The following is a 14,478-nucleotide window of genomic DNA, read 5'->3' on the forward strand; positions in this document are numbered from 1 at the left end:
TGCCAGGGCTGCCGTAAAAAAGTACCACAGACTGGGTGGCTTAAACAACAGATGTTTATTTTCTCACAGTACTGGAGGCCAGAAGTCCAAGATCAAGGTGTTGGCAGGGCTGGTTTCTTGAGGCCTCTCTCCTTGACTTGTAAATGGCCATCTTTTCCCTTGGTCTTCCCTCTGTGTCTATGTCCAGATTTCCTTTTCTTATAAGGATACCAGTCATATTGGATTCATGCCCACCCTAATGACCTCACGTAAACTTACCTCTTTAAAGACGCCATCTCCAAGTACAGTCACATTCTGAAGTCCAGGTGGTTAAGGACAGCTTCCACATGTGACTTTTGCGGGAGCACAGCTCAACACACGACAGGCACGTTGGTGGTTCTCTACACCTGGGGCATAGCTCTTGCCCTGAGATTTCTCTTTGCCTTCACCCTGGTCCTTTCGTACACCCTCTTCTGTTTCCTGGATCCACAGCTGCTGCTTTCATGGTGTACTTCCCTGTTTGGTGGAGCATATCCTTCCATGGTTTCCCAAAGATGAATGGGATGTAAATTTTTTGAGGCTTTTGCATGTCTGAAATGGGTTTATTTTATTCTTCTACTGCACTGATAGTTTGATAGACTGTACAATTGTAGGTAAGCACTTTAAAATGCATTTATTCATTGTTTTCCATAGTTCATTGTTGCTGTTTGAAGCCTTGTGCTATTCTGATTCCAGAACTTTTATTTGTGACCTGTAATTTTTCTTTCTGCAAGCTTTAGGATCTTTGTTTCAGGTGTCCTGAAAGTTCATGATATGACTTAGTGTGGGTATTTTTTAAATTCATAATGCTAGATACTAAGTGAGGTATTCCAGTCTGGCAGGCTATGTGCATCAGTTCTGGGAAATTTTCTTTTCACTTCATCTTCTCTATTTTCTTTTTGGGAAACTTCTATTAGTTGACTGTTGGATTTTCTGAAATGTACCTCTAAGTTAATTATATATATTTTTTATTTTCCATTTTTAATCTTTCCTTTCTTATTTTTTTTAAATCACAAGAATTTTATCAGCTTTATTTCCACCCTTCTGTTGATTGTTTAGGTTTTCTGCTACATATTATATACATATTTTTTCTACTATATGTTTTTAAAAAAATACATGTATTTATTTATTTATTTATTTTTGGCTGCATTGGGTCTTTGTTGCTGCACATGGGCTTTCTCTACTTGCGGGGAGCGGGGGCTCTTCGTTGTGGCGCACGGGCTTCTCATTGTGGTGGCTTCTTTTGTTGCCGAGCACAGGTTCTAGGGCGCGTGGGCTTCAGTAGTTGCGGTGCATGGGCTCAGTAGTAGTTGTGGCTCATGGGCTCTAGAGTGCAGGCTCAGTAGTTGTGGTGCATGGGCTTAGTTGCTCCGCGGCATGTGGGATCTTCCCGGACCAGAGCTCGAACCTGTGTCTCCTGCATTGGCAGGCAGATTCTTAACCACGGCGCCACCAGGGAAGCCCCCTGCTATATGTTTTTAATCTCCAAGAGCTAGCTCTTCTTTTCTGAATGGTTTTTTCCCCCAGGCACTTCATTCTTTCATTTTTTTTAAATGAATGCATTATCTTTTCTCTCTCTAAAGTTATCAATTTTTAAGTTTCTTCTGTTCCCTGTGTCAGCTGTTTTTGTTTTTTGTTTTTTCCTGTTTGTTGATGCCTTTCTCTCCTGTTAGATGTGATCTTGAAATATCTGGTGATCTTTGCCTGTCATTTAGTATTTAAGATTGAGGCACTCAGAGCTGATGGAAGTGTATGGTAGACTTGTAATAAGGTGGTCAGTCACCTTGACTTTTTTGTTTAGCTTCCCCTTGCTGCACACAATTAGGTTTTATTTTTCTCCATTCTGAGAGTTAATATCTTTGAAATTTTTATTGCTCTCTCTGTCTACCATTCATCATCCCTCCCATTCTCTTGTGAGTTCTTAATCTTTAGGAGTCTTATCTTCTTTGTAGGGTTTGAGCAAAGAGTAGAGATATAGGCATGAGTTCAATCTAGCCAGTGTAATGAGACTTTGGCAGTTAAATTGGTTTGGGGTTTAACCTGTCTGGTAAGCTTGATTTTTATGCATCATGTCCCAGGACTGTAGGCCATTCAGTGCCCTAAGTCATGATTTGGACCCACAAAATCAACTACAAACACTCCTGCTATGGAGGTACGCCCTACCTAGATCCTGTCTGAACCACCTTTCTAATGTAATTCTAACAACTGCCCCAGAATTATGTCCTAAAACAAGCTCATTAATGTTATTCCCCTCTTGGAAATCTTTAATGGCTTATGGCCTTCAGAATCCATTTCCAACTCTTTGTCAGGGCCCTGTGTGATCTGACTCCCAGCTGACTTTTCAGAGCCTCTGCTGTGTTCCACTCCATTCTTCAGTGTGCCAGCCGTTTCTTGACCACAACATTATACATGTTTATGCCACGGTATCTTTGTCTTTCAGGTTGTTCCCTTGGCTATAATGGCGCTCCTATAGCCTCTGTGAACAAATCATTCTTGAAGCCCCCTCTCCTCAGTAAAGCCTTCTCTCCCAACCCTACCCCGCTACTGAATTATACTCCTTTTTCTACAAGGTACCTTGTATCACTATTTAGCATTTATTTCATTTATATCTCCTGTTATGTGAAACACAGTTTCTAAGAATGGTCTCAGATTCCCTCAACCTCCTCCTCCTCCCTGAAGGTGCCATCTGCCACCTGGACCACACTCCCCCGTTTTGCCTTTGCCAGCAAACCTAATTAGCACTCTCTAAGCTGACTAGAGCCCAAGTTAAACTCTGGGCCTCCATACCAAGCCCTGTCCATTCTCAGCCATCCCTCCATGTTAGAGTTGGAGGAAATGCTACATATCAGGCCAAAACTCTGGCTTTCTGAGCTGCCAGAGAAGGGTGAGATGATGAACAGGAGTGTAGAGGAGTTGGCTCCCATGGAAGGAGCCTTGATTAATGAAATGTGTAAGACAGGAGGAAGCCTGGCAGGCAAATTCCCGCAACTTTCTCCCTTCCGTGGATTACTCTTAGGAATGGTTTTCCTTTCAAGCCTCCCATAGAAAGTCCAGCCTGCTGAGTGAACACATATACCAAACAACCTGTGTGTCTTTTTGTCTCATTGTGAAGCCTGTTCCTCACCCTCACAACTCTGTTCTTACATACCCCAAATAAAATACCAGCATTTTAATCCTTGCCTCAGGCTCTGCTTTCTAGAGGCCCTCAGCAAGACAAATGTAACACATTTAAAATTCATGAATGTAGGGACTTCCCTGGTGGCACAGTGGTTAAGAATCTGCCTGCCAATGCAGGGGACACAGGTTCGAGCCATGGTTCAGGAAGATCCCACATGTCATGGAGCAACTAAGCCCGTGCGCCACAGCTACTGAGCCTGCACTCTAGAGCCTGCGAGCCACAACTACTGAAGCCCATGCACCTAAAGCCAGTGCTCTACAACAAGAGAATCCACTGCAATGAGAAGCACGCACACTGCAACAAAAAGTAGCACCTGCTCGCCACAACTAGAGAAAGCCTGTGCGCAGCAATGAAGACCCAATGCAGCCAAAAGTAAATAAATAAAATTCATAAATTTATTATTTGTTAATAAATCTGGCAGTCATAGCTGTTAATTTTTCAACCACACATATGAGACCAAGAAGTACCAGAACTCTTCCACTGACTTGACATTGAGATCCTACAAATATTTATACCTTTTAGGAATACAGAGACGTCAAAACAGTTTATCAAGAGGTAGAGGTTTCATTTGGGGGGTTATTTTCACATGACACAGGAATGGTTCCAGTTGCTCACATTGTTACTAGCACTTATATTGTCAGTTTTTTCATTTCTTTGAGCTGTTCTAATACAGATGTAGTGTTGTCTCGTGATTTTTAAAACAGCTTTAGAGATATAATTGACATATGATGCACTGTACAACTGTTAAAGTGAACAGGTTGATAAATTTGACATGTATACATCCATGGGACCATTACCACAATTAAGATAGAACACATCTATTGATATTACCCCAAAGATTCCTAGTGCCCCTTTGTAATTCTCCTTTTCCACCCCAGGCCCCCTACCCAAGCCACCAGTGATTTGCTTTGTCACTATAAATTAGTTTTATATAAATGGAGTCATACAGTATACACTATTTTTATGTCTGGCTTTTTTCTTTCAGCATGACTATTTTGAGATGTATCCATGTTATTTTATGTAGCAATAGTTGATTTCCTTTTTACTGCCAAGTTGTACTCCATTGTATGGATATACAGTTTGTCCATTCACTTGATGAACATTTGGGTTGTTTCCAGCTTTTGGTGGTCACAGACAAGTCATTGAACTGAGACAACTTTTTTTTTCTATGTCTATTTTTTAATTGACTTTACTGAGGCATAATTTTATAAAATGTACTCTTTAAAAGTACATAATTTGATGAATTTTGACAAATTCATACTCCCTTTTAACTAACACCACATCAAGATATAGAACATTGGGGCTTCCCTGGTGGCGCAGTGGTTGGGAGTCCGCCTATACGGGTTTGTGCCCCGGTCCGGAAGGATCCCACATGCCAGAGAGCGGCTGAGCCCGTGAGCCATGGCTACTGAGCCTGCGCATCCGGAGCCTGTGCTCCGCAACGGGAGAGGCCACAACAGTGAGAGGCCCGCATACCACACACACACACACAAAAAAAGAAAAAAAAAGATATAGAACATTGGCTTCACTGCAGTTTCCCTTGGGGGTTCTTTTCAGTCAGTGTCTCCCACTTGCCCATTCCTAGCAACCACTAATTTGCTTTCAGTCACTCTAGAATAAATTTGCAATTCCTATAGTTATAGAAAAGGAATCATACAGTAACATAATTTTAGTTTCTTTTTTGCTGAGCATGTTTTTAGATTCATCCATGTTGCAAGTATTGTTGCAAGTATGTTCATTCCTTTTATTACTGAATAGTATTTCATGACATGAATTTACCACAATTTGTTTATCCATTGATGTGTTGTTGGGCACTGGGTTGTTTCCAGTTCGGGGCTATTATGAGTCAAGTTACTATGAACATTCACGTTCAAGCCTTTGTGTGGACACATTTTCACTTCTGGGTAAATACCAAAGAGTGAAACTGCTGGGTATGGTAAGAATATATTTAACTTTTTAAGAAACTGCCAAACTCTTTTCCAAAGTGGTTATACTATTTTATACTCAGACTAGCAACATGTGAGGGTTCTAGTTCTGCATGTCTGACAACACTTGGTATTTAAAAATTTTAAGGTCTTTTAAATTTTAGTCATCTTATGGGTATGTAGTAGTCTCATTATGTTTTTAATTTGCATTTCCCTGATGACTAATGATGTTGAGCATTTTTTCAAGTTTTTATTGGCCTTTCATATATCTTTTGTGAAGTGTGTTCAAAAATGTCTCCTATTCTTAATTAGGTCGTCTCATAATTTTTGAGTTGGAGTTCTTCACATAATCTGGATACCAGTCTTCTGTCAGAACAATTTTTTTTTTCATATATATTCCCACTGTGCTCAAGCCACAAGGTTCTTTGCTCTTTCTTAAATAGGCTAAGGCCATATCTGTCTCAGCCTTTGAACATTCTTTGTTGCCTGGAATGCTGCTCTTCAAATACACACAGAACTTGCTTCCAGACCTCCTCCAGTCACTGTTCAAATGGCCCTTTTTGGTGAGATCTTTCTTAACCATCCTATTTAAAATAGTAATACCCACGGCCTGACATTACCTAATTTCCTCTGGTTTTTTCTCCATAGCATATATCCACCCTATTTGTTATTTACCTTTTTTTTTTTTTTTTTTTGTGGGACGCGGGCCTCTCACTGCTGTGGCCTCTCCCGTTGCGGAGCACAGGCTCCGGACGCGCAGGCTCAGCGGCCATGGCTCACGGGCCCAGCCGCTCCGCGGCATGTGGGATCTTCCCGGACTGGGGCACGAACCCCTGTCCCCCGCATCGGCAGGCGGACCCTCAACCACTGCGCCACCAGGGAAGCCCTTACCTGTCTTTTTGTTTAAAGAAAAGTATTGACCAACAGCCCCAAGCATAAAAAACATGGAAAATAATTCTCTACAGCCTGTTCAGCGGATTACCTCCTCTTTTAGAGGCTGATACACTTAAGGATGACAAGTCAAATTTGTGAACCTGCTGGATGAAGAGGTGGATTCCATTAACGTATGTCACCTCTCTCTGGAGTACCTCAGGTAGGTCGCCGACTGCATTCGGCTCCAGGAGATCCTTCCCCAGTGAGCGTACCCAGAACAAGAAGCAAACTGAATCCCGCCTGCCTCGAAAAAGAACTGTTGAATCTCGAGCAGCGGAGACGTACGTAGAGCTCATTGGAGCCAATACTTTTCTTTGCACGGGAAGAAACTGAGGACGTCTCGTCCAAGACCAAGGTGCTTAAGGACCGGGCGGAGACCCACACCGATCCCTCAGCTTCCGGCCCCGCCGGAGTCTCGCTTCCTCCCTCGCCGGAAGTGGCGGACGGAGCACCGGCTCTCCTTCGCGTCCGCTGATGCGATTCAAGCCGGGGAAGAAGGGTGTGCCGGAAGGGCGGAGAAGGGGCGCAGCCGAGGCCGATCTTCCGGAAGTTCAGGGCTTTGTTTCCGTGGGGAAGATATTACGAGACGAACAGGGATGCGACGGTGAGTCCTCGCCGAGCAAGAGGTGGCCGGGCGGGAACGGAAGACGCAGTCCCAGCACCCATTTTCTGGACAACGGATGTGATTCTTGGCGTCCTCGTTTATCGAGCGCTTCCCGAGGCCCGGCCCTAGGATGCAGCCCGGCAATGATCTGCTTAGTCTGTCCCTGATGTATTAGCTGACGATACATCATCCTGATAAGGCCGCGGCTCACCAAAGTTGTGACAGAGGAGCTCGTAGAATAGGGAGCTAGCCCTGGGTTCTGGGCGCGCTGGTAAATGGACTCTTACTGGCGAGTTGAAGGGAGGCAGAATTGCATCGGGGAACTGCCTGTCCTAGAGGGCGCGTGGGGGCGGGAGCTTGGTGACTTGAAGCTGAGAAGTCAAGTGCGGCGGTGGCGGAATGAGCGCGATCCGGGGAGGGGTGCGCTAGGAAGCCGAAGAGGGAGGAAGGGCTCAGATCATAGAGTTTGGAACGCCCGTGGGTGGAGGTTGGATGATAGGAGGGCAGGAATTGTGAGGCGACCTTCTAGGAGGTCACAGATGTAGATGAGAGATGGTGGCCTACGGAGGTGGCAGTGGGTATAGGAGAGAATTGGAGCTGTCAAGATGATTAAAAATTGACAAGACTTTTGGATTAGATATGGGATTTGAACGAGAGATTAGTATCCAACGATGATTCGAAGCTTCTGACCTGAGTGAATTATATAAAACAAAACAAACCATTTTGACGTTTGCTAGGGGGCCTTTTTCCCCTAGTGTAAAAACAAAAACCACAAAATTTTTTTTCCTCCCTGGTTATATGTACTCATTATATTTTGAGTGCACACTGAAGAAAATTCACAACATACACACAAAAATATTTTTTATAGAAAACAATAAAAATTACCTGCAATTCTGCTATCCAAGATGGCCTTATTTTGGTGCGCTCCTTTATGTTTTTGCTTTCTGAGTGCATCTTATTGTATAATTGGGTATACATTCTGTATCTATTTTTTTTCCATTGGACGTTATCATGATAATAAAGGTTGAACTGCTGTGTGCTAGGACATTATTCACAAATTTTATTCTTTCCTGATTGTAACAGAAAAGATCAGACGTAATTCCAGCAAGTCAAGGGTAACTTTTTGTTGTATTTTTCTTTCAATATTTTTTCTTTTTGTGTACCTTTTAAAAAACCCACAATTTATGTCACATTTTGTGTTTTGTTTTCCAATCAGATGTGAAGTACTTAATGTTATTTATTGCTATATTTACACATCCTTAACTACTCTTCAAGACTAGTTTTTACTGGTTGTTTAGTAAAAACCAATCCCCTGTTACTAGTTAGGTAGGTTTTGAACTTTTTACTCTTAGGATGATGAGAAGAACATCTTATTACATAAATCTTCAGGTTGCCAATTTATTCCTTAAGAAAAATGCTAGCAATGGAACCTCCTAGGTAAAAGGATAAAATGAACCTATAAAATTGCCTCACCCAAATATCTCATTGGGACTTTAATTGAAATTGTTTTAAAGATCAGATTTTTTCAGTGCTTAGTTTTTCCATTTCAAAGATAGATTATGTCTTTCCAGTTATTTGTCTTTTATGTCCTTTTCTTGTTAAATTTACGTCTATAAAGGGTCAGCATTATTATTTAAGAATTGTACCCTCGTGGCTAAATCCCCATATGTGAAATGAATATCTTTGAGTTGTGTCATACTTTCTTCTATAAGATTATTTTCTTTATATTTGTGTCTAGGTTCTGCTAAAATATACATAAATGGTGAGATCAGAAAGCTAAAGAGACCAAGTTAGAGTGAGGTTTCCTTAATGCTATAAGTAACCTGTGGTCTGAACAATTTCAAGTTTCTGCTCCTAGTTGTCTGTTGGGAAGCTGCCCTTCTTCCATGCAGCAGAGCCTGCCTTATCCGCACAGCCAGGGGCCAGGTATCAACCTTGATCCTTTCCCAGGAATGGTAAAGGAAGCTAGAAACAGCTCAGCAGGGTTAGGAAGACAGTGTCTCATGAGAATGCCAAATGTTTTAGGGTGGATTTTTCTAGTTTAACAGTTCTACATCTCATTATTCAAGTTACTTTAATATATTTAATTGTTAGTAAGGATATTTGTTCGTTAGTGACTTAGTTGTTAACTTTTGGTCTTTTGGTCTTGTGCAATAGAATCTTGCTTATCGATGAAATGCAGTTAACACATCAGCTGGACCTATTTCCTGAATACAGGGTGACCCTTCTGTTATTTAAAGATGTAAAAAATGCTGGAGACTTGAGAAAAAAGGCCATGGAAGGTGCCATTGATGGCTCATTAATAAATCCTACAGTGGTAAGTACTCGTGGGAGTGAGTGAACTATATGGGGAATTTAAGAATATGATGATTTTCCATGACATTATAGGTTAGCCTAAAATTGTTATCTTCAGGTAAAAAGTTCTTGTCCAAGCTGTAGAGTGGAATCAGATTTGGCCAGCCTTGAATTTAACAGTGAATAGAAGCTGAAGTGCCAGGGCCTGCCCTTGGAGATGTGAAAGGTGGTCTAGCTCTAATGTGATGGCAGATGCCTGGATCTCCATCTTCTCTTCTGAACTAGAAAATCTCTGTAAAGGAGACATTGCATAGTGGTAGAATCTGCAGGACTTAAATCCCAGATATGCCATTTTTTATGACTTTGAGCAGGTGGTAGCCAACCTTTATATAGTGCTTATTTGGTTCCTGGCATTGTTCTAAGTTCTTTACATATACCGCTAACTCACTTAATCTTCACAACAACCCTGTGAAGTAAATATGGTGATTATCTGCTTCTACAGATAAAACACTAAGGAATTTGCCCAGGTTCCCTCCGTGGTAAGTGACAGAACTGGTATTCCAACTCATTCTTTGCCTTGGTTTCCTCATCTGTTGCATGTGAATAATGATACAGATATCATAGGGTAGTTTTGAGAAGTACAGAAAATGAAGGTAAAATGTTGAGAATATGGCCTTTCCCATAATAATAGCCCTCAATAAGTGTTGTTTTAAAACTTTCTACTATTTACCTAAGTTGCTTGCAGCTGTAAAATTCTGTGATTTTCTAAACACCGTAGGCCCTTGAGATTTTGAAAATTTTGAAAATGTAGTCCATAGGAATTGTGATGAAGTAAAACACCCTGACATTGGAGTTAGTTACCATGATATAGGGCATATGTCTTCAGAGTACTCCAGATTCTCTGTGTGTAATTCTTTTTGTTCTCTTTGGTAGATTGTCGATCCATTTCAGATACTTGTGGCAGCAAACAAAGCAGTTCACCTCCACAAACTGGGAAAAATGAAGACAAGAACTCTATTTACTGAAATTATTTTCAATCTTTCCCCAAATAACAATGTAATTAATATGGAATTTACTTACTTTATATCTTTTGACCTTGTCATGGTAGCCTTTGTACTCATTGTTGGGTTGGAGCCTGTTGTTAGTAACAAATGAAAATAATCATGAAGAAAGAATGCTGGACAGAGAGTTGAGGTTTAGTATTGCCTCTTACTAGACAGATAAGCTTTGGAGTCACTTCACGTATGAGTAAACTAAAGTTTAGCTAAATTAAGTGAGGATAGTTTTATTTGTCCTTCCTGTCCATATAGAGTCAGGAAGATCACTCTAAGTGATATTTAAATCTAATGATAAAAATTAGGCATGGATATTTGTGTGTTATCATGTGTATCTTTCATTCTCCCCATAAACTCTTTGAGGATAGAACCCATGTCTTTTCCATACACCAGAAGCCTGCCTGGGACCTAGAACAGCCCTTTAACACATGCTCACACACCCAGTGCATAGGAAGAGTTTGTGGTTTGAGATACTGATAGTAATAAATGTTATTGAGTTAAAAACATTCTCCATGGGGCACATTTGAAAAAAAAATGTAATTTTGCTGACGAAGTTTTAGTATTACTACTACTATTAACAACACAATCAAGTGCTGACATCAAGAGAAAAGTTAGGAAACCCATGGCATAGTTTAAAATACAGATGTTTGAAAAGTTTATAAAATGTGTGGTGATAGAATTCCCCAGTATCTGGGGGAAAACTACTGGGTAACTATTGTTTCTTTGAGATCACTGAAATAACTCAGGAGACTGTACAATTCATAAACATCTGTTGAGCTTGTCCGTGTTCCAGCTCTAGGGGCAGAAGAAACAAATATGTTTCTGAGGAAGGCAGATGAACAAGACAAAGTCCAAATGCCCTAAGATAATTGATGTAATGGGAACAATAATGCAAATCTGTGGGAACAAAGAAGCAATTCATTCTGTACGGAGGAAAGTGCAAGGGGAGTGACATTTGAACTGGACCTTGAAAGATGAGGGCACTCCAAGCAGAGGGCAAAGTGTGAGCCCAGGCAAAAAAGTATGAAATGATGGGAGCCCCAAACAGTCCCGACTGGCTAGAGGGCAGGAGTGCATGGCTAGAGGGTCACTTAGGTCCAGGGGGAGTGGGTGTTTGTGCGCCATGCCAAGTCCAGGCTTGAATCTATGGGAATGAGGTGCAGCTTTGAGCAGGGAGTACTCAAGAGGCAGAGCTGGTAGATATTAGGAAGGGATTGCTGAAAAACTGTAGACAGAGAAAACCATTAGGATATGAAAAATAAGAATCTGGCCAGGAAAGAGCACAAATGGGGAGAGATTTCAGATGTTGAAACTACTGGTTTTATTGTCTTTTTTTTCCCCCTTAGATTTCAGAGGCCTTGAAAAAATTTGGTATCTCAGCAAATGACACTTCAGTTCTGATTGCTTATATTGAAGACGGAGAAAAACAAATAAATCAAGAATACCTAATATCTCAGGTAGAAGGTCATCAAGTTTCTCTCAAAAATCTCCCTGAAATAACAAATATTACAGAAGTCAAAAAGGTTTGTAAGCCTGTATTTTTAGAAAGAGCATGATAGATGTGGAATAATACTGTTTGCTTATGGAACACCAATGCTTCTATATATTTTTTTAACTTTTAAGAAAGGTTAATGTAATTAAAAGTTACTTGAAAAATAATTATAGATGCAAAGAATTGGAAATGCAGGTTTGTGTAACATAATTAAAAACTTAGTTGATGCATTCTTTTTATATATATATAAATTTATTTATTTCTTTGTGGCTACGTTGGGTCTTTGTTGCTGCGCACGGACTTTCTCTAGTTGCGGCAAGTGGGGGCTACTGTTCGTTGCAGTGCACAGGCTTCTCATTGTAGTGGCTTCTCTTGTTGCTGAGCACGGGCTCTAGGCATGCGGGCTTCAGTAGTTGTGGCACAAAAGCTCAGTAGTTGTGGCTCGTGGGCTTATTTGCTCAGCAGCATGTGGGATCTTCCTGTGCCAGGGCTCGAACCCGTGTCTCCTGCATTGGCAGGCAGATTCTTAACCACTGTGCCACCAGGGAAGCCTGATGCACTCTTTTTAAAAGAATAGATAATTTAAAATATCTATATCTTACGCAGTACATTTGAAATGTAAAATGTAGTATGAAGTTAATGTCTAGATGTATGCTTTTAAAACTGGTACAAATGTATTTCTATGTTTAGAGAGTCATCACCATAACTGCAATTGAAACTTTTGACGTAAGTGATGAATTGTCATCTACTTTCCATACTTTAATCACGTTGTGATTTTACACCATTATCCCCATAATTAAGTAATAAATAAATTCACATATACATGCTCGTGTAATGAAAATTAGTAGTACGTGAATACGTCAGCATGTCATAATCTTTTATTTTTACAGATATATAAACTATCTTCACAAGAAGAAAGAATTGGGACATTATTGGATGGGATCATTTGTAGGATGTCAACAAAAGATGTTTTGTGAAATGACAGAAATATTAAAAACTTTCAGCAATTATAAAAAACGTTCATTATGTTTTCTGGATTATAAAATCTATTATGTTTGTTGTAGAAAATTTTAAAGCACAGAATGGTAACAAAGGAAAAAAAATAAAACCATTCCTGATCCTATCTCTTAATATTTTAAAAGATAACCATGGTTACTGTTATTTGTTACTGTCTTCTAGTCTTCTGTTTCTGTTCAAATATATTTTATTTTTATGTAAGTGGAATAATTGCTAACATTTATTGGGTGTCTACAATGTACTGAGTTCTTGTCTTCATGACTTTATATCCCTCAGCTCATATTCCTGCACTTACTTCTGGCTACTCCAGCATTGCTGTTCCAAACGCCTGGTTCCAAGTTTTTACATGCAAGAATTCATTTAATTATCACAGCATTATATGAGGAGATACTGTTAATACTCCCATTTTACACAAAGGCAACTAAAAGGTTGTAGAAGTAATAAATAACTTGCCCAAGGTTTTACAGCTAAAAGTCATGTTTTATAAATGCTTTGGTTTTTTTTTTTTCTATTTTGTCTTAAAATATGATTGTGTCAGTCAAGACAGAGTAGGTTAGGGTTCAGCAAACTTTTCTGTTAAGGACAAGGTAGTATGTATTTTCGGTTCTACAGGCCATATGGTGTCTGTTGCACCTACTCAGCTCTTGCTGTTGTAGTGCTGAAGCATCCACAGACAGTATATAAATGATACACACATTTTACTGTATCCCAGTAAAACTTTATTTACAAAAATAAGTGATGGGCAAGATTTGACCAGAGGGCAGTAGTTTCTGGACTCCTAGGTTAGATTAGGCTGTAATTTAGGGTCCCTAAAGCTCACTGGTTTCATACGACAAAAGTTTGTGTCTTGCTCACTCCACATAGCCACTGCGAATCAGTAGGAAGACTCATTGCAGTGACTCAGGAATCCAGTCAGCCAAAGGCTTTATGTCAGCATGTGCTCTGTGGGTCACTGCACAGCTGGAAGTCATGCTGTGAGTTACATGGTGGCTCTTAAAGCTCCCATGTGGAAGTGACAGATATCGCTTATCTCATGTTTCACTGTCCAGTCACATGGCCATGCCAACATCAAAAGGGGTGGGGGAGTGCGATCCTGCACCATGATAGAGAACGGAGAGGTAGAAATCCTTAGGGGACAAACATATTTCCATTGTGGTCATAAATAATAAGGTACCAAAGCACATCGTTAGCGTTTCTTGCATGTGCTGCGCTAAGCTCTTTCTATGCACTGCCTCATATAGTCCTCTCTACAACCCCAAGAGATTTTACCACCTTCAAGGAAGCAAATTTAGTCTCTAAACTCATATTTCAAAAAGTTTCAAACCTACAGAGCAACTGGAAATAATACAATGAACATCCATGTGACTTTCATGTGATTTCACTATTTGTTAACATTTTGCTACATTTGCTTGCTTTTCTGAAATATTTGAAAGTAAATTGCAGACCTCATGGCACTTCACCCTACATTGTGTTTAGTTGTCATGTCTCTTAGTCTCCTTTAATCTAGAACAATCTGTGTTTTTAAGATTTTTTTTTGATGTGGACCATTTTTTATAAATATTTATTCATAAGTATTTTTATTTTTTTAAATATTTATTTAATTTGGTTGTGCCGGGTCTTAGTTGCAGCTGGTGGGCTCCTTAGTTGTGGCACGCAGGCTCCTTAGTTGCAGCATGCCTGTGGGATCTAGTTCCCTGACCAGGGATCAAACCTGGGCCCCTGCATTGGGAGCACAAAGTCTTAACCACTGTGTCACCAGGGAAGTGCCGATGTGGACCATTTTTAAGGTCTTTATTGAATTTGTTACAGTATTGCTTGTGTTTTATGTTTTGGCTTTTTGGCCACAAGGCATGTGGGATCTTAGCTCCCCGACCAGTGATCAGCTATGCACCCCTTGCATTGGAAGGCAAAGTCTTAACCACTGGACCGCCAGGGAAGTCCCACAGAACAATCTTTCTTTC

General features: G+C 40.4%; 1 protein-coding gene across 2 annotated transcripts; it reads left to right on the plus strand.

Moving 5' to 3' along the window:
* The first annotated feature begins 6,557 nt into the window (after positions 1 to 6,557).
* LOC308627878 (EKC/KEOPS complex subunit TPRKB) lies at positions 6,558 to 12,646 on the plus strand. Of its 2 annotated transcripts, none has more exons than XM_081254327.1 (5): positions 6,558 to 6,658; positions 8,816 to 8,975; positions 9,887 to 10,009; positions 11,355 to 11,531; positions 12,391 to 12,646. In XM_081254327.1, exons 1-5 carry the CDS (start codon positions 6,651 to 6,653, stop codon positions 12,475 to 12,477), a joined length of 555 nt encoding a protein of 184 aa, XP_081110453.1. In that variant the 5' UTR covers positions 6,558 to 6,650; the 3' UTR covers positions 12,478 to 12,646. The 2 variants fall into 2 exon arrangements, with proteins under 2 accessions (XP_081110453.1, XP_081110454.1); XM_081254328.1 differs by lacking the exon at positions 6,558 to 6,658 and adding an exon at positions 6,665 to 6,929.
* The last annotated feature ends 1,832 nt before the right edge of the window (positions 12,647 to 14,478 follow it).

This window comes from Mesoplodon bidens (genome assembly GCF_964165515.1).
Source record: "Mesoplodon bidens genome assembly, chromosome: 14".
Lineage (NCBI taxonomy): Eukaryota > Metazoa > Chordata > Mammalia > Artiodactyla > Ziphiidae > Mesoplodon > Mesoplodon bidens.